The sequence below is a fragment of the Eulemur rufifrons genome, chromosome 29, assembly GCF_041146395.1.
Source record: "Eulemur rufifrons isolate Redbay chromosome 29, OSU_ERuf_1, whole genome shotgun sequence".
Taxonomy (NCBI): domain Eukaryota; kingdom Metazoa; phylum Chordata; class Mammalia; order Primates; family Lemuridae; genus Eulemur; species Eulemur rufifrons.
Window position 1 is genome coordinate 8,954,638 of NC_091011.1, and position 27,995 is coordinate 8,982,632.

Sequence of the window (27,995 nt, forward strand, 5' to 3'; positions counted from 1 at the left end):
GGGGGAGGTGGGGAGGATAGAATGGCTGCAATACTGTGACGTCGGAACTTCTGCTTTCAGAATCTTTATCTGAAACCTTCTGTGTTTTCAGAGGTTTCTTTCCTTTGCTTAAAAAAAAAAAAAAAAGGTTTGGAGGGAAGTCATTGGACTTTAGGAGGTTGGTTAGAAAGCTTAGTGCTGCCCCGTGAGAGCTGAGGGTGGTTTGACCTTGAACAAGGGAAGGGTCAGTAGGCAGCAACCTTGTGGGTGTTTTCCAGGTCAGCCTGTTAGGACTGGGCTACATACAGCACGTGGGTCAGAGGTGGTGCTCCTGGCAATTCTTAGGTTTTTAGTTCAGGACACTGGGAAGAAGGGAATACCATTAGTAGGATTTTGTGAACAGGGGTGGAAGTTTAGCTTTGGATAGCATGAACTGGTTTGGGTTGTGTGGAATATGTTTCTGTGGACATTAGAGTTAGTTGGCCATTTACAGCATAATGCTTAATTTAAACATTTAAAAAAATTGATGATAATTTGTGAACTATTAGGGTTTCTCAATTTTTTCCTTTCTTTTCAGCCTTCCCTAGTTCAAAGGACAGTTGGTGAAAACCAAACTATTCATCCTGCTATTCTTAGACACTTTTGACAAAATGTCTTTGAGGGAAATTTCCTCCAGAGCTCCCTTTGTGGAATTTACCGTTTTCTTCCTCCAATAACTCTTGTATGTTTGTGCCTTTTCTTCCATATTAAACTGCATTCCTGAGACAACTACTAATTCTTTCTCACCTTCGAGTGCCCTGAGGTCTGACGTTTGATTTCGTCATTCTGCAGTGAGTACATGAATGACTTAAGAAGTTGAGACCACTGACCCAAAAAAGAGTTTGGAGAAGTGACCAGCTCACTTATTGCTGCTATTCCTTTTCTTTACTGACAACCACTGAACATTGATATTAATAGCAAGAGACCCACACTTTACTCCGGAAGGGCATTTTTATTTATGAGATCTGCCGTCCCCTCCCTAGGGTATCCACTTTCCCTGCATTGCCATTGGCGAAGTGTCAGGGGAAGTCAGGACTTGGTGTGCAGAGCCTGTTTCGGGTTTCAGGGGGAAACCTCAGATGCTGCGTGGCCTCCTCGGAAGCAGAAGTTGGGGTGATGTTCTGTTTGCTTCCCGTGAGCTCGACGCCATCCTGATGAACTGCCCGGGGAGCAGGACTCACCCCCCACAGGGGCCGGGACCCACCCTGCTCAGAGACCCCTTGACCGAAGCCCCCTTCCTTGGCTTGAAGCCGGCCTGCCTGAAAGTGCACACGTCTGCTCCCTAGCAGGTGCTGTGTGCCCACCACTCACTTTAAAAGCCCCTGAAAACAGTGCTTTCTTGAACATTACTGCCTCCTTGGACCTTTTGCTTTGAAACAAGAACAGAGCGTTATAAAAGTCACAGGGACGGGGGTTGTATCATTTCGATGCTCTACTCTTAAGACCAAAAGCACGTGCTTCGTTTGTCCGGAAACTTTGCAGCAGTCCACCATTCTCTTCCTCCTCACTCTGTTTCCCCGATACAGAGCCTAGGTGGGGGTACCACAGCTGCCCCCGTGGAAAGCCTGAGCGGCTTTGTAGCTCTCTCCTTGTCTGCAAAGAAGCCTCGCCAACACGCTCTTTCATTTAAAGGGTGTGCATGTGCGTTATCACAAGGGAGATTTTAAAAAATTTCGTCATCATTAAAAATGCTGGGCCACATACGTGAATAACCCTCCACAGTGGGGGCTGTGTGGGGGAGGGGGACAGAGGCTGGGTGTGGGGAGAGCACATCTTACTCATGTGTCGCCTGAAGAAGGGGCTTCTCACTGGGCCCTGAGGCAGGGGCCCCTGCCCCAGCAGGAGTGAGCAGGTGGCTTTCTAGCCTCGTGGATAGGGAGGTGGGGTCGGCCTGAGGGAGTTGATCCTGGGCTAGTGTTGGCCGGAAGTGAGGCTGCGTCTCCCGTGAAGGCCTAGGCACCAGGCACGTGGGGCCAAAGTCCAGCCTTCCTGCTGCTGGCCAGGCAGAGTGCCTGGCTGGGGGGGTGGGGTGGGGCCAGGCAGGTTGCTTCCACCATGGGGGTGCCCTTTCTTCCCTGATAGGAAGGCCCCCCACCTTTCCAGGGAGTGACAGGACCAGTCCCTGAGAAAGGTTCATTCGGCTGCTCCGGGAGGTGTTGGTTTGGGTTGGGCAGGGTCGGCCAGAGCATGGGTCAGAGAGCCAGCGTCGGAGTGGGACTAGGAGTTGCTGGCGTGTAGGTGGGAAGGTCGTAGGTTCTGGCGCAGATAATTAAGGTGCCCTTTCAGTAGTCCTCGTGTGCCATCTTGAGAGTCTGGCATTTTAACTTGGATGTTAAATACGAATAAATTGAGGCAAAATACGTTCCTTATTTTGCTTAGACCCCCAGTGAGTGACTTAACTGCTAACTATGTCAAGCATGTCATCTGGACCTGTCCTTCCAGGGGCTTGTAGGGTGGCTCTCAGGAGCTGGCTGTGATGGATGGGGACATGTGGAAGTCAGCGTGATCATGGGGCTATCTCTCTAGGAGTGACTCTCAGGCCCTGGGCCTCCCGGCCTCCTCCCGGTGAGCAGGGAGGTCCAGGGAGATGTCTGCCCTCGCCCTGTTACAGTAGCGTCTCAAGTCAGTCTTGGTGCTGCGGCCCCGTCGTCAGGAGGCTGCCCCGGGAAGCTCCCCGTCTGGATGCTGCTGTGGAGTTTGTGTGTCAGGAGAGACAGGCGACGTCCCCCTGGCCCGTCAAGACTGTTTTCCATCATCCTGCTGTTGTCTTCTGAAGGACGTGGGATCCCCCCCACCCCCGCTGCATAGCGTGCGTTTTACACGCTCACCCTGTCAGAGGCTCTCCTGTGATCCCGAGGTTCACAGCCACCCTGAGGGACTATCATCCCCAGAGATGAGGAGACGTGAGCTCACTGAGGACGGCTCTGTGAGCGGACCTGGGCCAACCTCGAGAGGCAGAGCGCGCTCCGTGATTCCAGTCTCTCCACGCAAAGAGCAGACTCTAGGATGGCGTCAGTGTAGTCCTGAACCGTCCTGACCAGGTGACAGAGGAGCAGAACTGTTCTTTTAAGAACAAGCAGGTGGCCCCAGGTGCTGCAGGTAGAAGTGTGAAGGCCCATCTGTTCTGTAAGGTGACCCTCGCTGGCAAATCCAGCTGTTCCTGTCCCAGGGCGAGTGCGCGGCTGGTTTCCCCCAGGGTCGTGCTGCCTCCGCAGCCAGGGACGCAGCAGGCCCAGCGATGTGCCCCTGCGGCTGCTCCAGCAGCGGCTGCTGTTCCCATAAAGGCCAACAGTGGCAGTTTGGTTTGCCAGGGCTAAAGGTGTCTTGCCCACGAGTGAACAGGTGGTGCTACTTACCTGAAGGAGCCACAGCAGGAGGAGTCTGTTTGAACAGACACCGGAAATCCTCCAAGGGTGTACACCAGTGTTTGTCTCCAGTGTTGTAGTCCTTGTCCGCGGGGACCAGATGAGTTTCACTTTGGTCCTTCTGTGGCTTCACCTGAGAATGATGGATCCAAGTGGGTATCCTGGGACCTTAATAGTGGTTTGGGTAGAAAGTAAGACTGGATAGGGACCTTCCACACCAGGGCTAGCTGGGATGTGGGGGACTCATCCTCCCCCTGTTTGATGAGTGCCCAGTTCCCCGGCTGACAGGACAAGGGGAGGAAGGGTCTCTGGACAGTAGCTTGCATTCGTTCTTGTAACATCTGCAAGAACTGAGCTACTTGAAGGCATGTTGGTGTCTAGCGTTTCCTGTGAAACTAAGGCAGGACCGTTGTCACCATGTGAGGACTGGGGGAGGCTGAAACAAGATATGATGTCCTCCAGAAGTCTTCGGGAAACTTCAGTGGCCTTTTCAAGTCCTATAAGGAAAAGCTTCAACCCAATGAGTAAAAGTGTCAACAAACACTAATAAGTACTTGAATCCTCTGTAGGGAGGCGTTTGGGTGAAATCTGTCTGCCAGTCCTCGCCAGGGTATGCCCCCTTTCATTGGGCCAGAGGGGCAAGTTTTGCCCTTAGAAGCCCCTTGAGGGTTATTGGTTTGGCAGGTGGTACTAAGTGAGGTGACTTGTAAGAGGCTGGGTTCCTCCTGAGGGTAGAAAGAACCCACACTTGCAGTTTGTAAAGTGAGTTGTGGCCTAGCAGGTTGGCAGGACAGGATCACATCCTCCCACCAACAAAGCAAAGGGAGAGTAAAGAATTGTTTGGTAGGGACCCCAGAGACTCTGGTGAGCACAGAGGATTGAGTGCCCAGTTTCGGTGATGGGAGCAGCTCCTTCGTAGTTGTACCATGATCCGGTCTGGGGACCAGGTCCCCTCTTGGGACCATCCCAGGAGTGTGGTCCAGTGACCTGTTTGATGGCACTGACAACAAGGGGACTTGGGTGACCTGTCCTATTGGAGCAGTTCTTGGCCCAATGCCCTTCCCATGGGCAGATGTGGCACTGGACATCCCTTCCTTTGGTGGAGGCTTTGGCCGTTGGTTCTAATGTGGTGCCAACGCTGCCACTAACTGGGCAGGCCCAGCCTCCTTCCTCCACTCCTTCTCCTGAGCTGAGACCCAAGCTCAGAAGTTCTGTTATAGAAAACAGAATTAGTGGCAGCCACTGTGTCGTCCAGGGGGGTGGTAGGGTCCTGGGGAAGCTTCTGGAGCTTTTTCCTAATATCTGGTGCTGCTTGGGTCAAGAACTTGTCTTTTAATATCACTCATCCCTCACAGGAGTTGCGATGGAGACTGCTGTGTCTCTCTGTTGCCTCTGGAGCTGATCCAGGACAGCCGTGGGATTTTCCGTGGGTCCCTGGGCTGCGGCGGTGACCCTGGAATAATTGACCGCCTTTTTGCCTAGCGGCCTTGAGGCCAGCCTGGACGCATGCCAGAAAGTGTTCTCTCGCCCATCTCTCTTCTGAGGAACTATTATTCCACCCTGGGTCAGTCACGGGCAGCGCTGTGTCACCCACTGGACATGTAGGATCTGAAAGGTGTAATCCGGTGGCAAACTTTTGCACCTCCGCTAACACTCTGGATTTCTCAAAATCATTTAAAGTCTGGCTTAGAATAACATGGACATTTTTCCGAGCTAAGTCATAGGCCAGACCAAATGCTGGAATGTCTCTCCATACTTATCAGAGTGATCAGTGTAGCTTCCCAGACCCTGTTTTATTCATTTTAACTCTATTAAACTAAAGGGCTGTGGACCAGGGTTGGTCCAAACTCCCCCGCTGCTTCTGCAAAGGCAGGAGCCCAGCCACTTTTCCTCCTGGTAGACGTACAAACAGCATCACCTCCCCCTTGTAGGGCCCCCTTTAGGCCTTACCGGGTACGGGGCAGCTCGGAACAGGTGGGAACCTGAGGAGGCTGTCTTAACACCATGGTCTTACTTGGCTCTGTGCACACCTGTACCACTGAGAATTTTCCAGTAAGTAAAGAAAAGCTTATATGTATATAAGGTATTTGGCCTGTTCTCCTTCCCTCTTGCAATAAAGGTCCAGCTATAAGATGGGGGGTGATTTAGAGTCCCACGTGGTGGCCACTGTTCTCCGCTGTTCTCCGCTGTTCTCCACTCTACTGTGGCCAGGTGGTTGTGCAGAATAAGATCAAATGTTAGATTGTCTGGATCAAACTTTTCCTAGTTTGAGGAAGAAGATGGGGGACTTTTCTAGCTGTCGTCAGTCAGAGCTGGGTGTCCCCAGGTGACGACCTGGACCACATGGCCGAGGGGCGAAGGAGAAAGGGGAGAAGCTACACCCACTGGGGTCTGTTAGAGCTGGGCATCCCCAGGTAGCAGCCCGGGCCGTGCGGCTGAAGTACTGGTCTCGATGTCTCTTTTCTGATTCGTAGGAAGGGGGCCGAGCACGACCCCTCCAACCTAGGAGCTTCTCACTGTTGCCAGAACAAGGATATCTGTTGGTAAAACAACCTGGTTTGTTTGTAAAAGCAGCAGTGATTGGGTGGCAGCCACAATAAGGAAGGCGCTTCCTGGGACAGAGTGAAAGTAGCTTGAGGGTGAAGGAGAAAGACCCAGTAAAACCAGGGGAGTGGTGTTGACTGTGCCCCACGTGGGAGAGACATGGTGGGGATAGACGCAGAAGTGCTGCCTCAAGGTAAAGGATCTGTCCATGTACAGGCACGTCCACAGGCTGTGCCAACCTCGGGTCCTACAGGGACCCTAGCAAAGGAGGCACCGAGTCCCGCTTTGCTTATGAGCGGGCGTACAAGTTCACTCTGAGTGAACCAGGCAGTGCTGATAAAACCAGGGGTAGAGACATTATTTGCCTTGACATGGGAAGGAGACTGCTCTTTCCCATCAGATCGGAAAGAAAATTCCACTGTCAAAACCAACGCAAAGCCCAGCAACACAAAATTTACAGCACAAAGCCCTCTTCCCTAAAGAGGAACAAAATGAAAGATTTCTCCCCTGCCGCGAGGGACGCGTTCCCAAACTCCTTATCGCACACCCAGGTTTAGCTGAGAGCTGGGCGGTGTGGTCTGAGAAATGGTGAGGGTGCACAAACAAAGGCGAGCACCAGCACCCCTCCATTCTGGCTGCAAGGCGGGAAAGCCCCAAAGCGGGGTGTTATCATGGAGAAAGGCGAGCCGGCTCGTCTGCACAGAAACGCCCCGAGTCGCGGAAATGGCCAGTGTGGAAAAGCGAGAGCAAGGGCAGGAAAACCCAAAGTGAGAGCGCGGCCATGGAGAAAGCCTTGCCTAGGTAGAAACACCCGAGTCACAGCACCAAATATGTCAGGTTTGAGTCTGAAATGTCGGTTCTTGGTGTGCCCATGGCTGAAGAATGACCAGACACTCCAAAGTTAGGCAAGCAGGAAAATGAGGCATATTGAAGAGAGAAAGATAGCATTATAGGGCAAGAGCAAGATACAGGTTTACGTGGTACATACGCCACAGATGACGACCAGACCCATAGTCACAGCAAAGGGAGAGCAAAAGGAAGGGCGCAAAAAGGGGACTTAGTTATGGTCTGCGTCTTGTTTTATAGTGCCCAGGTTGGGACCTCCCTGGTGGCTCAGACGTCACTATGGAACCACTGTGATTGGACAGTTGGGAGTTGCATGACCTGAGGCTTACTGCGCATGCAGATCTCCCATGAGCCTCTCTGAAAGCCCATGTTGGGGAGGTGTGAATTGCAGCAGCTCCCACTTTCGTCCTTAGGGGGCCCAGAATCCCTCGCTATGTACCTATCACAGCCACTTTGAGAATTCCCAGGACATTCTTCCAACAATAGATTTAGGGTTAGGCTCGATTTCTGATCTGGAACAAATAATGGCAACGTAGTGGATGCAGAGCAGTATTGTTTTGTGTTAATTCTATTCTATTCCCTACGAGTGGTGACTTGTTTGCCTGAAGACAAGGCAGACCTGGTCCTGCCTTCCGAGTCCCGTGTCTCAGCTGGGTAGGGGGACCCAGCGCTACACAGTGACACAGCCTGAGTAAATGTGTGAAGGAGAGGGTTCCAGCAGGTCTAGCCAATCCCACTTGGGATAGGTGCACAACTCTTTTCTTTTCTCTAGCGATTATTGCAGTCACAGAGCTGGACTGAAAGGAAACTGAGGCTTCAAGAGATGAGGAGGCTGAGACCAAGAACTGAGAGAGCCTGGGACAGATTTTCTTCTTTCTTTCCTTCTTCCTTTCCCTCCTTCCCTCCCTTCCTTCCTTTCTTCCTCTCTCTCTCTCTGACATGGGCATGATCTTCACTAGCTGCTTATTAAGGAAAAATATAATGACCTAATTCCGGGAATTTTCCTCCTTTTCCTCCTCCGCTCCCTGTCCAGTCGTGGCATGCAGGCTGAGAAGGTCTAATGGCGTCTGCAGGGAGGCATGCTTTCTCATGGGGATTAGAGCAGGCTAAATTGGGCTTTAACGCTTAGCGGGATAACAGAGCTTCCTGAGGAATGTGAACCTAATTAGGGATTTCAGGGTCAAGCTGGACAAAGAGGACACTGAAGCAAAGTTAGGGCGAGCTCTTGAAGGAAGCAAAGAAAGTTAATAAAGTCTCAAATGTCCTCATTTTGCGCCACTATCCTTTGTATAGGTCCATTATTGTTTGCAGGCTTGTGTTGAAAGTCTGACCCCGAGTCTCTCTTCACCCCTCCACCTCTCCCTCCCCCGAGGGACATTTTAGGGGCAGCCGTGACTGCAGAGCAGTGCCACCCCTGCCATGTCGTTACCCCCAGGCCCCGCCTGGAGGACCCAGCCCCTCTCGGTGTCCTGAGAACATTCTGGGTCGACCTTCACTGGTCCTACCTGACCTTTGACTGTCAGTGTTGGGGGCTGAGTTGTTTCCCCCACCCCCAAATTTGTATGTCAAAGTCCTAATCCTCAGGACCTCAGAATGTGACTGTATTTTGAGACAGGGTCTTTAAAGAGGTAATTAAGTTAAAAGAGGGTTATTACTGGCCCCTAATGCAGTATGACTGGTCTTCCTCTAACAAAGGAGACGGGGACACAGACCACACGGAGGGACGGCATGTGAGGACGCAGGGAGAAGGTGGCCGTCTGTAAGCCTAGGAGAGAGGCCGCAGGAGGAACCAGCCCGGATGACGCCTTGGTCTCAGACTCCATCCTCCAGAGCCGTCGGGCATAACGGTCTGCCGTGTGAGCCGCCCACTGCCGTATTTTGTCTGGCGGCCGAGCTGACTAGGACTGCTGGAGCTTGAGCAGGTGGCACCGCTGTCAGAGTGTCAGCACTGGAGACGAGGGAGCTTCCCTCTTCTCATTATTCTGCCCCCATTTGTGATAAATGATAATAATGGTAACCAAACAAATGAACAGTTTATCTTTTCTCAGTCTTATGCAAGGGGTTAATAAAAACATCTTTCTATTTTATTGGTAACATCCACTGTAAGACGTAAAGGCTGTGATGTGATAGACGCGCCCTTCAGAAAAGCCCCTGCCTGCCTTCCGATCTCGCTGCTGCCACATGCAGAGACCAGAGAGCTGTCCTGCCCCTCCACTATATCGCACGGCCCGGCTGGCCGCAAATACTTGGCGTCTGTATGTGTTTCCCCCTGGCCTAGTGCAGGGCCTGGGGGGCAGGTGCCCCCCGACTGCTTTTATGATTTGAGGAAGCAAGTGCTGTCTTGGCTGCATTGTGACGCTTCTTCGTAAAGAATTGCTTTTTTAGAGGTTAAAAAGTACACTTCACTTCCAATGTTGTGCAGCCTATCGTAGAATTCAAATTTTGATTAATTTTGTGTAACCGTAGAACTTGGGCATAAAGCGATGTCTCTTTACTTGGCTTAACTCAGTAACTTGCTCTCGCACCTGTCTGCAAGGCCGGGGTGGTCAGTGGCCTTGTTTGCACTAGTTTTGTGCCTGGATGGCGGCCCATGGATCTGTGTTTGCTCTGTGTGCGCTTTTATTGGATGCATTTTAATTACTGTGGGTTGATACCGTCGAGCTGATCCACTCCTTCCGAGTCCTGGCTTGAGCAGGGTTGGCCCGTGCCTACTCCATCGCGCTGTGGGGAGAGGTCACGTACGGGCTGAATTACCTGGTGTAAGCGGGAAACGGTGGCAGGAGCAGAAGCCGAGTGTCCCACGGTAGCAGCTGCACATGTGAAAATGTCGAGCGTACTCTTTCCACGTCTCACTGCAGATTTCTGGGAGGTTCGAGGAAGCTCATTCATGGGACCCAACACAATTGGAAGTTTTGATGATTCAGAAAAGATTGAACTCAAATTTACCTTTATTCTCTGTATGCAGTGATATATAATGCATCCGTTATACCCAGGCATTTTTAGAAAAACTGGTGGAAAAATGTCACTTTCCATATGGCTTTGTCCAAAGTAAAATTTAATAAAAAACTACAACAAAAGCTGAGTTCATAGTTTTATTATATTAATCAAAGGGAAAATAGTGTCTGTGAAGCACGTGGAGAATTGAATTATTTTCCCTCTCCCAGGACTTTGAGCTCCCGGAAGTAAGCAGAAAGGGACTGGATCAGGTTTTGGGAGCTGGTCTCACCCCTCTGAGGAAGATCTGCCCCTGAGGCCCTGGGTCTCCCCGTCAGCCCCAGTGGTGGTGGTGACAGGCCAGAGCTGCAGTGAACACACCTTCTCAGGCAGACTGTGCTTGCTGGCTAAGCCCCGCCCTTTGCCTCGGGAAGCATAACTGCAGGGCTGGGCTTTAGTTCTCGTGCACACTCACTCACAGAGGGACACACACAGACACAATCCCATGCACAGATATGCACTGTCTCACACAGGCACACACTCACACAGACACACTCACACACACATACACACACAGAAATACTTACACAAACTTAATGACTTCAAACATGCACACTCACACATTCACACAAGGTGTTCACACAAACCCAGCCACTCACTCACCTGCTGATACTCACACATACTCGCAGCACACTCAAATTTATAGTCACTCACACTGTTGCACGAAAGAACACATTTTTATACGTTCACACTTGTGCACACTTAGATACACTGACATGGGTACACTCGCCCGCACGCACACTCACAGTCCCAAGGACGCAGGCGTGACTTGGTGGAATGCCCCCGGCCCCTCTGCCTGCCGTGTAGACCCGCTGGCCCGGAGACAAGGTTGCTGATACCAGGGCAGCCAGGCGCCCACGCAGCCAGATGCGGGGCAGGTGCAGCCTTGTTTGTTTGTGGTTGTCCTTGGTGACGGGAGATTAGGCCCAGATAGAGCCGAGAGAAGGCCATAAAGTGGCTCTCGAGCAGGCTTCTCAGAGGGGCCCTCGCCACTGTCACCAGAGGGATGGGCCCCAGGGGAGCCACAGCCCACCCTTGGCCTGTGGCCCACTCTCCAGTTTTCTGTAGCCACTAGTGGGAGCTGCTTGGCTCCCAGCCCCATCTGCTATTGTCACCTCTTGTCACCCTGACTCCTGACAGGAGCACCCTGTGGTGAGCGAGGAGTATAGCTCCTACCGGGGAGGAGCGCGGAGCTTGGCCCAGCTGGTATCTCTCTCTGTGAGAACCTCGAGGTGGCCACGTGCTCTAAGACTTAGCTCCTCACGCACAGAGCGTGGCTCATCATGAGAGCTCCAGAGAAAGGCCTGCAGACAGGGCACGGGGCCCTGTTACACGTCGTCCCGCTGATCTGAGCCCGCACGCCAGCTGGGCCGGGCCTCCCCTGGGCGCCTTGGCGCAGGGAGCACTGCCCCGTTCTCGTCTCATCCTCTCACTCCCCCGAGCCTCCCTCAGCACCACTTTCCAGGGCAGGCCAAATGCTCGTCTGGGGGCGCCTGCTCAAACACCCAGCCACGCCACGCTTGCCTCCCTGCCACGCTGCCTGTGCACTGCCAGGGCCAGCACAGCCCAGGGGCTCCCGGGCAGGGTGTCTGCAACATGGTCGCGGGAGCTCCAGGACCCTCCCCAGCCCTGTCCACTCCATCTTCAGCTCCCTCGGTCAGTCGGGACTGGCATCTCAAGAACTAAATGTTAAAGAACCATCAGCTCCTTGATGCTCATTAAGGCCAAGCCAACCTAGAGGTCCCGGCCACGGCGTTTCCCTCTGCCCAGTGGAAAGAGCAAAGAAGCCGACAGTGCTCGAAGCATTTGCTCAGATCTGGAGTGGGAGGCATGGAGAGCAGGCAGGTGAGCCCTCGCTGGGTTACCTGGCTCTCCACGTGGGGCAGGGGTGAGTCTGCAGGTCAGAGGTGCAGGCACAGAGGCCACAGTGAGCCCCAGTGCTAAGTGCGCCCCGGTGGGACGCAGCCCTGCCCAGGGAAGCCATGTGCCTCTGCCTGTCTGCTCAGGCTGAAGAGCAAGTGACACTTAAGCGTCCAGCATGTGCAGCTCAGCCCTCACGTGTTCCTTGATGCCGACCAGTTGGTCTGGGATAAGGACACACAAGCACCTGGGCCAGCAGCCTGTCCCATGGGCTAACTGGTCAGCTGCCTGCTACAAGGGTCGGAAAGTACAATGGAAATAGTCTCTTTTTAGGAGGTCCCTGTCCTGGGAGCCACACTGAAGGAACAAGTGCCCAATATGCTCGCTTGGTCAGTTTTTACTAAATTAGATGTTTGCAGTTCTTTGTAGAAATAGGTTTCTCTTTATCAACAGGTGGCTCTGCCTCCAGAGCGTACCTGTTTGTCTGGGTTGGCACTCCCTGTGCATTTTCATTTGCAAGTTCGCTCTCACCTAAGTTTAGTGTCTCACACATTTACTGTCTGCGTTTTATAACAGCCCACCTGAAAACAGACAGCAGGACTGTGGCCCCTGTTCTCAGAGGAGGGGTTCTAGTTGGCAGGATGTGGCCTGGGGGTGCAGGGCGTGGTTTACTGCCATTTGCTCTGCTGAACCAGGGCTGCTCACCCTACCTGTGCCCCCAGCATGCTTTCTTATAAACCAATCGATTGATGCAGGCTGTGTTGTGTGAACCATAAAGCTCTGGGGATGTGGACTGGTCTGTTTACTAAAGTACAGTGAGTCCTGGCAGAAGAGGTGCTCCGTAAAAAGGTGTTAACAAGTGATGGATTAGACAAGGTCGGGCGAGCCATTTGCAATGACATCAGCCGTGGATGGACCGAGGGGCGGTGGGGCATGGGCAGCCCGGCTCACAGAGCTCACCTCCTTTTCTGGAGGATGCCGTCGGGCCAGGCAGGGTGGGCGGTGTTATTGCAGCCCATCTGGCCGCAGGGCGACATGGGACACACGGAACGTACCTGGCTTCTGGACCAAATCCCTAAGTGGCTGCCGTTTTTAAAACTCCAGTTTGTGCTACTGCATAGGGCTTTTCTTCTCATCGTTCAACAAGCACATGCTTCCAGACAATGAACTTTTCTTTTTTTAAATAGGCTTTATTCTTTAGAACAGTTTTAGATTTATAGAGAAACTGAACACAGCCCCTGCCCCTCATATAAAAATGTCTTATTCCTGTGGTACATTTTTACACTTGATGAGCCAATACTGATACCGTACTAATAACCAAAGCCCCTGGTTTACATTTGGGTGCACTCTGGGTGTTGCACATTCTATGGGTTTGGACAAATGCATAATGACAAGTGTCCACCCTTATAGTACCATGCAGAATGCTTTCACTGCCCTCAAAGTCCTCCGTGTCCCTCCCCCAAGCCCTGGCCGTCACTGACCTTTTTACTGTCCTGCAGTTTTGCTTTTTCCGGAGTGCCATAGAGTTAGAATCATACAGTATGTAGCCTTTTCCAACTGGCTTCTTTCACTTAGTAATATGCATTTATTAATACCTCTCCTCCATGTCTTTTCATAGCTTGATAGCTCATTTCTCTTTGTCACTGGATAATTTCCCATCACATGGGATACAGATAATGACTTTGTAAAGGCAGCACTCTGTTTCTTTGCACATTTCTTGCCTGCATGTCACACATGTGGTGAGGCACCATGACGCGTGTGTGTGTGTGTGTGTGTGTGTGTGTGTTGGGTGCGTACCCTGCTTTGGGTGAAATAAATCACAGTGCTCTACTAGCCGTGGGGTCTCCATGTCCGGCTACCACCACCGTCCCACAAGGTTCTGTCTCCAACTGCCTCTATTTCCAAAGCCACTTGTTTGTTTTTTGCTTTATGTTTATTTGTTTACATATTCTCTCATTCACGCGTCAAACTTCAGTGTCTCCACGTGGAGCTGAGGACACACAGGTGAATAGCTGTGTTCCTGCCGGCGGCTGCTGTGTGTGCGTGGAGGGGGCGGCTGGGGGGAGGGGCCGGGTGCCATGAGGCAGGACCCTTGCTCCAGACTCGAATGTGAGTCAGAATCCTGGTGGAGTGATGATATGTCCCAGACAAATGAATGACCGTGTGTCACATTTTCTTTGAGGCACTTACTGCGTAAGATAAGCAAGAAGGCTATAAATAGCCGCCCGGCAAGAACCAAGGTCACGCCGCCGCCCACTCCAAACCACAGGGCCAATTAGTCAGATCCCTGGGATTTCTCTTTCCCTTGCACATTTTCAGAAGACTCTTAGAGAATGGAGCTGTTAGGGGTCGGGAGCAGGGAGCGGCAGGAGCAGGCTAAGGGGTGAGGCTGCTAGGGGGAGCTGGATGCTGTGCGCGGGCGCCAGGGTCCTGGGGGCCCTCAGGCAGCATGAAGCGTCTGCTCCCCTCGGCCGCTCTGCTCAGGGAGGCTGCGTGTTGCTGTGAGCGGGTGCCCTGCCCTGGGCCAGGTACTCTCTGAGCTCACACAGCGTCCCTGAGTCCTTACAGCTACCCTGCAAGGAAGGCACTGTTGTTACCTACAGTTTTCCAGTGGGGAAACTGAGGCCCCGAGAGATTTAAAAGCCAAGGTCCTATAGCCAGCAAGTGGTGGAGCAGCGATCCTACTGAAGGCGGGTGGGGTCTTCAGCTCTGTAGGGTCAGCGGCCCCGCACCTGCATCGCCTCTCCCGACCTGGCTTTGGCTGTCTGTCGTCACCCTGCCTTGTATGTCTGTCTGGGCGAGCTCGCCCTTCTCCAGACGGCTGTGGCAGAGTCGGAGGCAACAACTCTGTGCTGCCCGGGCAACCTCGCTGACATTGCCACATGCAGACTCTGGTTTCAGTTCCACTCGTAGAAACAGTTCTAGAAAAGTCTGCCCATTTGGTAGAGAATGTAGTGCCTGTGTGTGGGTGGGAGGAGCGGGGCAGCCTGAAGGCCCAGGCAGAGCCCCCCACCCCTGCCCGTGGGCTGCTCCCACGCTCCCCAGGGAGGAGGGGCCTGGGCCGGCTCAGAAGTTTCTATCTTGGGAGTCCACCAGTTCTTTGAAATTGGAGGCAAAAGTCTGTATCTGTGGGTGACGTGCATTTTTCTTGAAGGGGGAGGTTCTATGGTTTTCATGAAATTCTCAAAAAGGACTGGGACTTTCCAAAAGTGAACAAAATCCTGGACTCTGTTAACTCTGGGTCTTGTCAGCTTTGTGACCCTGAATGAGGTTAGAGGCAGTTGCAGCCTTTGGGAGTCTGGCTTGATTGTTATGCTAGTTTTTTCTGGAGAATCCATTTGCTTATCTGTTTCTTCTCCCTTTAAGGTGGTGATTCCCTGCTGTGTGCACGTCCAGCTGGAACAGGTGAGTCCTCTGCGTTGCTTTGGGGCCGCTGTGCCATCCTGTGTGACTAGGTCTCTTCCCGCAAGCTGTGCCCCCTCCCTCTGGGATCCACACCCCCCTCTGACCTGGAGCTTTCCCAGAGCAGCTCATGGGGACCTTTGACCACCCCGCACTGGCCATTTGCATGGTTTTCCTTTTCTGTGTTACTAGAAAGGTTTCTTTTTTTATTTCAATAGATTTAGAAGGTGAAGTGGAGTTCTGTTACATGGACATGTTGTAAGATGATGAAGTCTGGGCTTTAGGTGTACCCATCCCCTGAATAGTGTCCCTTGTACCTAGTAGGTAGTTTTTTATCCTTCTCCTCCTGTCCCCCGCACCCACCCTGCTGAGTCTCCAGGATCCATCACATCACTCTGTGTGACCACGCACACCCTAGCTCAGCTCCACTCACGTGAGAACAGGTGCTGTTTGGTGTTCTGTTCCTGAATTACTTAGGATAATGCCCTCCAGTCCCATCCAAGTTGTTGCAAAAGACAATATTATTTCATTCCTTTTTATGGCTGAGTAGTATTTCATGGTATATGTATTTAATACTGTGTCTTCTTTTTTTTTTTTTGAGACAGAGTCTCACTCTGTTGCCCAGGCTAGAGTGAGTGCCGTGGCGTCAGCCTAGCTCACAGCAACCTCAAACTCCTGAGCTCAAGGGATCCTCCTGTCTCAGCCTCCTGAGTAGCTGGGACTACAGGCATGTGCCACCATGCCCGGCTAATTTTTTTTTTTTCTATATATATTTTTAGCTGTCTATATAATTTCTTTCTATTTTTAGTAGAGATGGGATCTCGCTCTTGCTCAGGCTGTTCTCGAACTCCTGAGCTCCAACGATCCGCCCACCTCGGCCTCCCAGAGTGCTAGGATTACAGGCGTGAGCCACCACGCCCGGCCCTGTGTCTTCTTTATCCAGTCCTCGGCTCATGGGCACTTAGGTTGACTCCGTATCTATGAGATTGTGAATTGTGCTGTAATAAACATATGAGTGCAGGTGTCTTTTTGACATGATGGTTTCTTTTCCTTTGAGAAGATACCCAGTAGTGGAATTGCTGGATGGAATGGTAGGTCTACTTTTAGTTCCCTAAGGAATCTCCACACTGCTTTCCATAGAGGTTGTGCTAATTTATATTCCCCAACAGTTGTAAGCATTCCACTTCACTGCATCTGCGACATCTATTTTTTTTTTTTTTTAACATTTTAATAATGTCTGTTCTGATTGGAGTAAAATGTTCTTGTTTTCTGAAGAGGAGAGCCTCCAGCCTCCTTTGCAGGAACCGCCTTTTGGGTCAGTGGTATTATAGTTACCTTCAGGGGTTCGTCTTTCTCAGCCTGAGTTTTCTTGGCTGTAAAGTTTAGACACCACAAGTCCATCATCTTAATGATAAAACATGGACAATAGTGGTGCCTGTGTCACAGGGTGGCTGTGGACAACGTGGTGCAATGGTTTGTGGACATCCAGCTCTGACAAATGCTGTTCTTACCGGATGGAAGGTAAAGGTATGACAGCATTTTGTCTTTGGCTTTTTATTAGGTAAATTTAAATTGCTGTCTGCTTTTCAAATGAAGCTTCTTCAGGTGCCGTGGTGCCTCCTGCCATTTTCTCTGCCCCACCTTTGGGGATGAGGGGTTAATTAAGCCTTGTTTCTGAGGACTTACTAGCAGCTCACAGGATGCCCGTGGGGCTCAGTGTATCATCCAGTCCAAGACAGTAGGATACGGAACCTCCTCTCTCGTTGCAAATCAGAAGCGACTCCCAGGGAGGCAAGTGTGAAACACTCTCTTGCTGCTCGCGGAGTGTGTGCACGTCCCAGCCTCACCTGGGAGGGAAAGAAACAGGTGCGCCTACACCTGTCAGGTGTGTTCCCCATACTTCCCAAACTGGATGGGGCTCCATGCCCTTGGCCCTCCCTGGTTTTGCTGTAACAGAATCCAGAGAGTTCTGCAGGGGATTTTGCCCGTCTTTCTGCCTTCCATGTCTCTGTGGGCTGAGAGCGCAGCGGCCTCCGGACCAGGCTGGTTCTGTCGTGGGGTGCAGGAGAACATGCTCGGAGGGCCTTGGCCGAGGGCCGGCTGCTGCGGCAGCTTCTCTGTTCTGATGAAGCCAAGTTCAGGTCCTGACTTGGCCGCGACTGGCTGGGCACCGTGTGAGCCCCTGCCCACCCTGTACCTCGGTCTCCTCCTTTACGTGGGGTCGGGGGACAGGGGGCTCCCTAACTTAGCTGAGGAGGAAATGAAAGAAAAGGGAGGTACAGGGGATAGGCATGTCACAGGTGCCCTGTCCACAGTCCTGGTGTGGTTGTTATGCTCTTTTAATGCTGTCACGTGCGGTGGCCTGTCTGATTCTGGGCGAGTAAAATATGCATTTGAGGTCATAGGAAGGTTAAGAAATACTCACTCAAAACCTGAAATGTCTACAAGCTGTGATAAACATGTTGTAGCATCAAGAGCTGAGGCCAGCAGGGCCTACCTTCCTTGGGCCTGTCACGGGCCCCAGGGAGCCAGGGGCTGAGGCCCAGGTGGCCCCTGTGCTGTGTGCCCAGGACCTGGCTGAAGCTGTTTCCCCAGCAGCAGCTGCGGTCACTGTCCTCTCAGAGGCACTCTTGTCATCGGACTCGTCGGCGAGCCCTGGACATCGGTCCCACAGGAGTGCCGAGTCTGTGTGCCACGTCTGAAGGCGTGGGCTGCGGGCTGTCAGCAGCCTTGGCAGGCAGAACCCCAAGGGCCCGGCCCGGCTGCTGGGGTGCTGTCACTGTGTCCCCAGAGGAGCCTCACAGGCTCTTGGGGCACAGCCCACCCTGCCATGGGACACTGCCTCAGCATTGCCCTTTCACAGGTGTGGTCACTGAGAGCCTGGCGCCCACACGCTGCGTACGTGCTTATTATGCATGTACTTGTATGTATACGAATAAAAGCATACATGTTATGTATATATTGATAACACAAATACACACGTATGTGTAAAATTGTATGTATATGAAGGTTTGTGTGTTACATATGTAGTTTTTATCTGTATGTGAATGTATATGTGTGTTATGTAATCGTTTGTTTCTGAATGTATATATGTGTGTATTATGTATATAATTGTTATGTGCATATGAATGTGTGTATTATGTATGTATTAATAATTATTATAGTGACTATATGTGTGTTATGTACTTTTTCTATGTATATGAATGTATATATGTGTGTGGATTATGTATGTAACTGTATATATGAATGCCGCATGTGTGTATTATGTAATTGTGATATGTGTGTGAATGTATAGGTGTGTGTTGATATATATATGATTTTTATGCGTATATGAATGTGTGTGTATATTTCCTGAGATGACCTTGCACAAGCCCACTCTGTACTAAGCTCGCTGTGACCTTTGCGAATTGCTTTGACCGGAGGCCCCCAGGGTGGTCCCTGCACAGTGCCGCAATGTGGCGTGGGTGCCCGTTAGCAATGCACATTCCCAGGCCCTCGCCAGTCCTGCTGAATTGGGACCTGGGGGGCTGGAGCCCAGCGGTCTGCGCTGTGGCAAACCCTCTGCAGAGGATGATGCAGCTTGACTGAGACTCGTGGCTGTGAGCTCGAATGGTGCAGGGGCCCAGGCTGTGCCTGCCTTCCTGGGCTGCCCTCCTCCGTGGCAGCCTGGGGGCCCAGAGAGGGCCTTTGTCATCGAGAGACCCAGCTCCCTCACATCTCTGTCCTGCGTGTAGCTTTCTCCCTAAAACAGGGCAGTGGTGTCCTCCTCCAGACTGGAGGGCTGGAGGTGGCAGCCCAGCCCAGCCTGTGCCCCTCCTGCCTCCCTGTGCCAGTGGCCTCGTTTAACAGACCCTCCTCTGCCAGTGGAGCTGAGATGGGGGGTTTCTTGCACAGTGTCGGTTCTCAGGGCAGGTAGCATGGAATCCTTTTTTTTGTCTCCTGGCCCTGCATGGACTGAGAACCTTCCAGCACTTTGAGTGGGCATGGAGGTGCCTTCAGGTAATACTGACATCTTGAATGTCACCTTGGGAATCACGGGGCCCTGGTGGTCCTGGCCAGGCCACCCGAGAGCCATTTTTAATTTTCTCCTTGTTGCTGTTCATTGAGTTCCTACTCTGGGCCAGATGCTCTGCCTGTGAATTCACCACGGGGGCTCAGGAGAGGGAAGAAACTTCCCAGGTCACGCCAGCCCAGTCTTGGCGTCCTTTTTTCTATACTCTCAGAGACCAGACATCTTTGTTGATGTTGCTTCTAATGTTTTCATGGGCCACATTTTAAAATCAAGAATAAGTGGTGTATGAAAAAAAAAAAAATCCTCGCTCTGTTGGTAGAACTTGGGAGGAAGTTAGCCCGTGTTTCAGGGTGGGCTTGGTGTTTCTGGGCCTCTGGGCCTCGTCAGTTCTCAGAACGTCTCTTGATCTGGCCATCATGGGTAGGAGCCGCTGAGCAGCTCCCCACGGGTTGCCTGCTCGTGAGCCAGCAGCAAGTGGAGGTCCTGACTTCAGGCCTCGTCCCTCTGGGCCTCGCCACACCACGCCTGGCCTCTGCACTGCCTGAGCCGTCACGTGCAGGAGTCCCTACACGGTCCCTCTGGTTCCCTTGCCCTCCCATGCCAACCTTCTGTGTTGTTGGAGATCACAGTGACTCTGTTATCCTTGCACTCTGGGACTCCTCAGCCTTCCAGGTTGGGAGCAGGTGGACTGCTTCCTTTGGACGTTCCCCCTGATACGGGGGTTGGTGGTCAGCTCCGAGTTCAGCCCTGCTGTTCTCTGGGGTGTCAGTGCTCCCCCACCCCCCGTGCACCTCTGCGACCTGCCCTCAGCTGGGCTGCTTTTCTACTTTGTCCTGTGTGGTGGCCCCTCCTCCACCTGGCCTTCACCTGGCCCCTGTACTGCCTGGCTCTGCTCTGCAGGTGTAACCTGAGGGCCGTGAGCCCTCTGGAGAGGTTCTAGGATAGTTTCATCCCCGCATGTTTAATGTTGTGAGCTGCCAGGTCTGCCAAAATTCCTGGGGTACCACTGGCCAGGGAATGGTGGTTTTGAAATTCTCAGGTGTGATTCACTGGCAGAGAGAAGGCACGGTGGGTGGAGCTGGCTGCACTTGCTGACAGCCGACAATGGACTGTAGGGACATCTGTCACCATTAAGGTGACATTACACTTTGTGAGGCTTGTTTGTCTTCAGGGACAGGGTGCCTTTGTGACTGCCTGGTGCGGTTAAGGATGAGGGAAGAAACATTTTCCATGTTGCTCGTGCCGCTTGTCTGTGATGCCCATTTTTCTGTTACTTTTCTAGTAGCAGAATCTTCTGCAACGTTTCACAAAGTGGGATGTGAGGTTAGAGTAATTCATGGACTAAAAATGGCACAGTGGGGTTGAGAAAGGAGCTGGGAGGCAAACCTCTTTTGTAAATGTTAACTTAGCCATTGACACATGCACGCAGGGTTTGAGTTTCCTGGGAGCTGATGTGAAAAGGAAATCCAGTTATTGGCATGTGCCTTGTCTGAAAGGAGGGAAAAAACAGGAATCAGCAGAGAAGAGATGTTACGTGGAAATTATGGAGGGTGTGGACTGAGGCATCGTGGGCATCTCCGGAGCCCCAGCTGTTCACAGGTGGAGTGGGATCGTCTTACAGGGAGGTCAGAGAGGAGATGCTATGGTGTGGCTTCATTAACGCCTGTGGCTTTATGTGACCAGGGCCCTGGATGCAGCTTTTAGAACTATAAAGGGACAACTGGGGGCTTTATCTTCTGCTAACATCAGCTGGTGCCACTTCTAGGGGGCGTGTCTGCTGGGCCAAAACGAGGATGCACCACGTTGTTCTAGGGAACTACGATCCTTAGCAGTGGGAGGTGGCCGGGCTCCTCAGGATGGAGTCTTGGCCTGGGATCCAGCTGTTCTGTGATCTCTGTGTACATGTACACGTATGTGCTCACATGTAATAGCAGTTATAGGCACAGACTAGAGTCAGGCTGGGTCCATCCAGGCTGTAACACTAGAGAGTGTGGGACCTTGCACTGCATCCTGTCACTTTTTTTGGGCTCTACCTTCCTCTTCTGTAAAATGGGGACAATACCACCTTCCTCTGGGGGTCACTGCAAGGAGCGAATGAAACGATGTATCTAAATTCTCAGTGCTGGCCCTGGCACGCAGAACCCACACAGTGAGCGGGGAAGCCTGTTTCCCTGTTCTATGAGTTCGAGATCCCAGTAAGGTTTTTTTAGTGCCCCCAGGCTTTGCTGCTGGTTGTTTGTTTTTGATCTTGTTCTCCTGCCATCTAAGGAGAGAGAACCGGTTCCATGAGTTCCAGAGCAAGTCCCCTGCTTCCTAAGGGTGACAGCACTGAGTGACAGATGTAATACATTGACTCCTGTGATCCCGCATTTGGGGAGTTAGAAGGGACCAGTCAGAGCGGGGGGCGGGGCGCGTATGTGAGTTTGTCCTTGGTAGTTTCTGGTTTGCAGAATGTTTTCATGGCACAGTGGCCTGACAGTGGTCTAAGCAGTGGCCTGATGGCTTTTTATTGAAGTTCACAGGCAGAGTGTCAATGGTTTTTTTCTTTCCACCCTACCTCTGCCTTCATACCCTGTCCAAGGACTGGTGCGTAGCAGCGCACCAATGATTCCTGATGGCCTTAGGTGCAGGCGCAGCCTTCACTAGGACACTCTGGGTCCCTGTGTGTGAGCCACTCCCTGGCCAGCCTCCTGGCCAGCCCCTTGGAAGTGCTGCCTGTTTACAGAGGGGCCACTGTCCTTGAGTGGGTCCCATGTCCCTGCCTTCCAGAGGCCATCTCCCTTGGCGTGGGTGGTGTTCAGGGCAGTGATTCAGCTCGGGGCAGGTGCAGAGCCCTCCGTGCTGCTGCACTCGCGCACCGGTTGTTTTTGCTTGGCCGTTGTGATTTCTGACCTTGGAGGAGAGGTTGTATAAGAATAGTTGCTGAGTCATAATGGCTTTATTTCTCTTTGTTTATTAAAATGAAGGCAGTAGGCTGTTTCTGTCAAAGGTGACATCAGGAGCCACATTACACAGTGTGTGACTGGAGCTTTCAAACTGGGTTTTGCTAACTACACTCATATATTACTGTGCACGCATAGGCTGCGTGTGTATGTTGTGTGTCATGGTGTGTGTTGCATGTGCATTTGTGTCGTATGTGTTTTGTGTGTATGCACGGTGTGTTTGTGTTGTATGTGCATGTGTGTTGTGGCATCTGTGAGTTGTGTATCTGTGCATGGTGTGTATGTTGTGTGTCTTGGTGTACGTGTGTTGTATGGATGTGTATTGTGTCTGTTTTGTGTACAATGATGTGTGTTGTATGTGCTTTGTGTGTTTGCTTAAGTGTGTTGTGTGTGCATATGTATTGTGGCATGTGTCATGTGTTGTATATGTGTGTGCACATGTGTTGTGTTTGTCATGATGTATGTGTGCTGTGTTGTAGTGCTGTTGTATGCACGTATATTGTGTTGTATGTGTGTGATGTGTTTGAGTGTGTTGTGTGTGCATGGTGTGTTGTGGTGTGCGCATTGTGTGTGTATGGTGTGTGTATGGGTTATGTGTGTGTTGTGTGTGCATGGCGTGTGTGCGCTTGCACGCGTGTCAGGGCCTTGTTCAGTATGGTTTGCTCAAACTCACAAACCCACTCCGGGGAAGCAAGCTGAGCGACAAGACCCGCACAAGGACAGACCGAGCCTGTCCAGGAAGCCTGCACAGGATCACGTGCTGTCATCCGTGCATCTCCCACCCGTGGCCGTGACAGAGTCTCTCAAAGGCATTGAATTACTTCAGAAAGAAATCTCCTGAGCTGAATCATGCTCACCAAATGGAGCTTCAGATGAATGAAAAGAAATCACTTAAATGGTCTCCCTTTTATTTCAGTGCAAATTTACCAGCAGCGAAACACCCAAACTTCCCATCTGCCAAACACTGGGTTGGGGGTGTTGTGAAAAGGTGCTGAGCATCCGGTGATGCTGGACGGTAGATCTGGGTGACCTGGAGCTCAAGGGCTACATTGGTCTCTTCGGATGGCCCCGACCCATAGTGGCCTGTTTGTGTGAATGTTGTCACAGAAGACTTCACGGAAGTCTCTTGGTGTGAATTTCTTGTCCTTGTAGTCCGTAAATGCAGTATTTGTAATTTTCTGCTCATAGATGGTTTAACTCCAGAAACACACAGACATGGATCTACAGATTGAGGCAGAGTCTTAGCTGAATGTTACCTGCGTGTGTGCACTTGTGCACACACCTGGTGTCTGGACCCACAGCCGCCCCTGCCAGATTCTGTGTGTCTCGTCAGGAGTCTTCACACCAACACATTTGAGCAGAGTCACAATGAAATTGAGTTGTAGCAGGTCCCTTAATCTGTCTGATCTCCAGGAAGCAGAGAAAAACGTCTCAAGAATCCCATTGGTCAGAGGCCAGGTATTCCATGTGGTCAAGAGAGCCAAACACAACATCTATGGCTTTGGCAAAAGCTGGGTGAGAGACAGCAATGAAATGTGAGCCGATGCTGCATTCCCCGAAGCTTCACCTTGCCACTCCGTCATCCCAGAGTGGTGTTTCGGTAACCTGCTTGCAGCACTGGGGCGTCAGGGGGCACTGTGGAGGGTCCTGTTGGAAGGAAACACGTGGGGAGGATGGACCTGTGGACGCTGAGCAGCTCGGGGGGATGAGGGCTGCGTGGGCAGGTGCACTCAGCTCAGAGGGTCGTCATGCATGTGAGGTTGTGCCGCTAGAAAGCAGGGAAGGGATGAGACCAGCAGGGTCAGGCGTCTCCATTGCAGGGGTGGCCCTTCTCTCCCAGCAGTGACTCTGGAGGGCATGTCCCGGCTTGGGGATGACCCTCGGCCTGTTTTGCCAGCTGCTGTGGCCTAGGCAGCCGTGGGTCCTGGTCATGGTCCTGGTCCTGTGTCCTGGCTCTGAGCCCCAGCTTTGGGTGTGGGTGCTGGCGCCGGCCGGTTCTCTGTCTCCTTGGAGCAGGTGCATACCGGCCCGAGTGTCCAGGATTCACTCTGTGGGAGCCAGTAGGACAAGGTGAAGATGGGCTGTGGTGTGGGCTGAGGCTCCTTGGTCCCACAGTTCATCTGCACCCCATGGTCCAGACGCCACCAGCACCCCGGGCGGCCAGAGCAGGCCGTGCTGCCTGGGCTGGGTGATGCCCTTATCCGTTCAGTGCATTTCTCCATTCCTCATTTCCTGCATTCCTCTCAGGAGCTGGCGGGGCACAGGGTTAGAGCCACAGTCCTGGACTGCTCTCAGGTTTGCCTTTTCTTTTTTTTTTTTTTTTTTTGAGACAGAGTCTCACTTTGTTGCCCAGGCTAGAGTGAGTGCCGTGGTGTCAGCCTAGCTCACAGCAACCTCAAACTCCTGAGCTCAAGGGATCTTGCTGTCTCAGCCTCCCGAGTAGCTGGGACTACAGGCATGCACCACCATGCCCGGCTAATTTTTTCTATATATATTTTTAGCTGTCCATATAATTTCTTTCTATTTTTAGTAGAGATGGGGTCTCGCTCTTGCTCAGGCTGGTCTCGAACTCCTGAGCTCCAACGATCCGCCCGCCTCGGCCTCCCAGAGTGCTAGGATTACAGGCGTGAGCCACCGCGCCCGGCCTAGGTTTGCCTTTTCTTAACTCTGTGTTTCACCCCTCTGAAGGTTCTTCTGCTTTATTTCCTTGCACACGTGACTTTGTCTTGACGGGAGCAGAGCAGGTATCGGGGAAGAAGGGCAAGTCCATGGGCACCTTTCACAGTTGAACTCACGCCTGCCTGTTGACCTAAGGAAACAACGTGCAGGGAAGAGAACATTAGGCCCAGAAACAAATACCTGGTGCATCCTTTCTTCTCAGGGACCGCACAGAGCAATCTGTAGGGTAGGTGAAGTTGGTAGAGTCGTGTTCCCCCAAAATTCACACCCACTTGAAACCTCTGTGGAAATATGACCTCTGCATACATAACGATGCAGATGAGGTCATACTGGCTGGATAATGTGAGCCTAAATTCAGTGACTGGTGTACTTAAAGAGGAGAGGACACAGAGACACACAGGGAGAAGGCCATGGGACTACTGAGGCAGAGATGGGAGTACCGTGTCCACAAGATAAGGAACCCAAGCGTGTGGCAGCCGGGAGAAGGTGGGAGAGGCAAGGAAGGATCCTCCCCTAGAGCTGCCAGAGGGGCGTGGCCCTGCTGACACCTGGATGTCCGAGTCTAGCCCCCAGAGCTGGGAAAGAATAAGCGGCTGGTTTTGAGCCGCCCAGTTTGTGGTGCTGTGCTATGGCAGCCTCGGGAAATTAACACCGCGGGCAGCTCCCTTCTCTTTCCTATTGCTCAGTGTTCCCTGGGCATTTCTGGAACTTCTCTTTGGCCCATGGAGTAACGAGGAAGCTGCTGCAGTCTCGTCCGGGCAGTGGGACAGCCCCTCAGGGGAGAGGGTCTGGTCCATAGTGGAGGAGGCTCCCTTCGAGGCTGGCTGTGGCCCCTTCTGTAAATTGTCCCAGATGGAACAGATTTTGAGAATGTGCAGAGGAACAGCATGAGATGTTAGTGGAAATTGTTTAAAAGAGGAACCTCTGTCATTGGATTGGGCAGGATTATGATGTCTCCATCACCCCAAGGCTTTCTCGGCAAAGGGCTGCAGAGCCTTCCTGGCCTGGGGGTGCCCTGGACCAGCCTGCAGTGGCTTGGTACAGTGTCAGTGTGAGCCCCAGGCTGGAGGGGAAGCCCCCCCATTCCTTCCTGAAGGGCTCCATGGTGAGCGGACCCCGGGTGGCCGCAGCTCAGCGCCCAGGACGGTTCTCAGAGACACTTACAGGAAAGGGGCCCTGACCTTTGCCCCCACCTTCTCTCTCCAGCTGTTCCTCAAAGCATTTGCAGAACTGCCCTGTGACCCTGCGGGCACAGGCTTCCTGGGATGTCTGTGGCTTCCTCACCCCTGCTAACCACAAGCTAAACTTTGATCCATACTTTTCTTTGATTTCACCATCCTGTCTCACACCTAAAATAACATCTCGGCCTTAGGCTATTTCCAGCTTTGGAGGGTGGAAATCGCCTGGATTTCTGGGAAAGGTGCCCCAGTGTGGAGGCTTCCGGGCAGCATTTGCATTTCCTTCTGAAGGAACTCCTCCCCCGAGCCAGGAGCCTTTAGGTCTCAGTTCACTGACCAGCTGAGAAAGAGGGAAAACCCTCAGCGAATTAAAAAACACCCAACAATGCTGAGCCTCCCACGAACAGGCTACCTTTGTAGCTGGCTATGAAAGCCCAGGGGCTGGAGACTGTTCCTGAAGCTTTTGTCCCCACCTCTGCAGGTGGAGGGTATTGTGAAGCGTCAACAGCAGGGAACATATTGACACGTGGTGTCAGCTTACATCCCCCGGTGAGCACAAAGCCTTGGCTAATGATTAAAGCGGCCCTGGAGGCCTGGGCTGCAGGCCGGTCACCCCAGCAAGGATTTGTCTGCATCTGTGCCACCAGGTGTGTGGCACACGGCACTGGATCCCCACCCGCCCTGACCGCTACCTGCTTCTGCCGGTTTGGGGTTGCTGCTCTCCGGGCCAGAGAGGTAGGGCCCAGTCAGGGCCGGCAGCTTGAAAGGCACCTTCGGCTTAAATATTGACATGCTGTCCCCAGCGCACACAGGCAGCTTCTCCCCCAGGGACCTGCCCCAAAGCAATGTTTTGAATGAATGAATGCCGCCAAGTCTGACAGCTGGAAGTCCGCAATGGATAAGAAAAATCTGGCTGAGTGGGTTCTATCTTCCCCTTCTGTCCCCTTCCTTTTCTTTCTTTTCTTTCTTAATGGCACAGATTCTATAGCAGTCACATACTTTGAATGTGGAGAGGCCCTCGAAGGCAGTGGCTGTGTGTGATGGGGAGAAAGAGCAGCAACTGCTGAAGGGGAAAATCAAATGCTTATTTTCTGTAAGGCCCTGATTTGAGAGAAGTCAGTGTGTGATGAGGCGGCATTGCACCTCCCAGGTCAGGGGACGCATTGGATTGGCACAGCATTCACATTGCCTGAGTGTGTTTTACCTGCAGGAGGGCACCCAGCAAGAAACCCACACACAACGGCACCCCCATCCCCACCTCAAATCTGCATCCACTCAGGAGGAGGGTGAGCGTGGGGGTGGGGGAGGGAGCTGGCTGTGGGTCGGAGCCAGGACCCCAGTCTCCGGTTCCTCCCTGGGCTAACGTGGCCTTGTTCTCTAGCTTTCCGTTTTATCTTCAAATGTGAGGGTTGCTTGGCTGTGATATGTATGGTCTGTGGCTCAAAAAGTCTCTGTTTAGAGAAGTAGGTGCCTGCAGCAGTTTCCTCAGGTCACTAAAAGCACCTCTGGGGTTTTGGGAGGTGACTCCACTTGTGCTTGCGTGAGGCTGGAGCCCGAGTGTGGGGTCGGCCTGCCAGCAGCACTGCACCTGCATTGGGGCCAGAGGCTTCAGTGGCTCGGGGTCCTCACAGGTGCTGTCACAGGCGTCTGATTCTCCTAGTGCATTTACAACAGGCTCGTTAAAAATCCACTTTCCCTAGAGTATAGCAAACAATTTTTGTAAAAAAAAAAAAAAAAAAAAAAAGTTTTATCCTCTCCTTGCTACAAACGTCACATTTGGAGGCTTAAGTATACAGAAAGAATAAGGAGTCATGTTGAATTGTGTGGGTATGTTCAGTGAAAAGTTTTCTCCATTTACTAATACTTCTTTTCCCAGTGTGTTGGCCATGAACACCCTGACCTGGCCCCTGCTGGCCCTCAGGCACACATGCGGCAGCTGGTGGCCTGTCTTTCCAGAATGAGCCTTCTGGAGGGCAGCCTGGGGTCATGGAGGGTCAGGGACCTCAGGGCAGGGTCGGACTGGATCCAGGTTGTGACACCTGTTAGCTTTGTACTTTGGACTGAGACATAATGTTCTGATCTGTACAACAGACTTTAAAAAGTATTACTTCAAAAGCAACAACAGAACTCCTTAGTTACCTTGGGGGGATGCTGG

At 52.3% G+C, this 27,995-nt stretch overlaps 1 protein-coding gene across 2 annotated transcripts in view; it reads left to right on the forward strand.

Annotated features, from left to right (window-relative positions):
- Positions 1–27,995, forward strand: part of TNS3 (tensin 3) — a 262,359-nt gene that overhangs the window by 74,428 nt on the left and 159,936 nt on the right. For both annotated transcript variants that reach the window (XM_069461530.1, XM_069461526.1), the window contains exon 4: positions 14,994–15,032. Coding sequence is in view for 1 of the 2 variants with exons in the window: in XM_069461526.1 (XP_069317627.1) it covers positions 14,994–15,032 (39 nt within the window). In the remaining variant the exon portion in view is untranslated. The remainder of the gene's footprint in view (positions 1–14,993; positions 15,033–27,995) is intronic.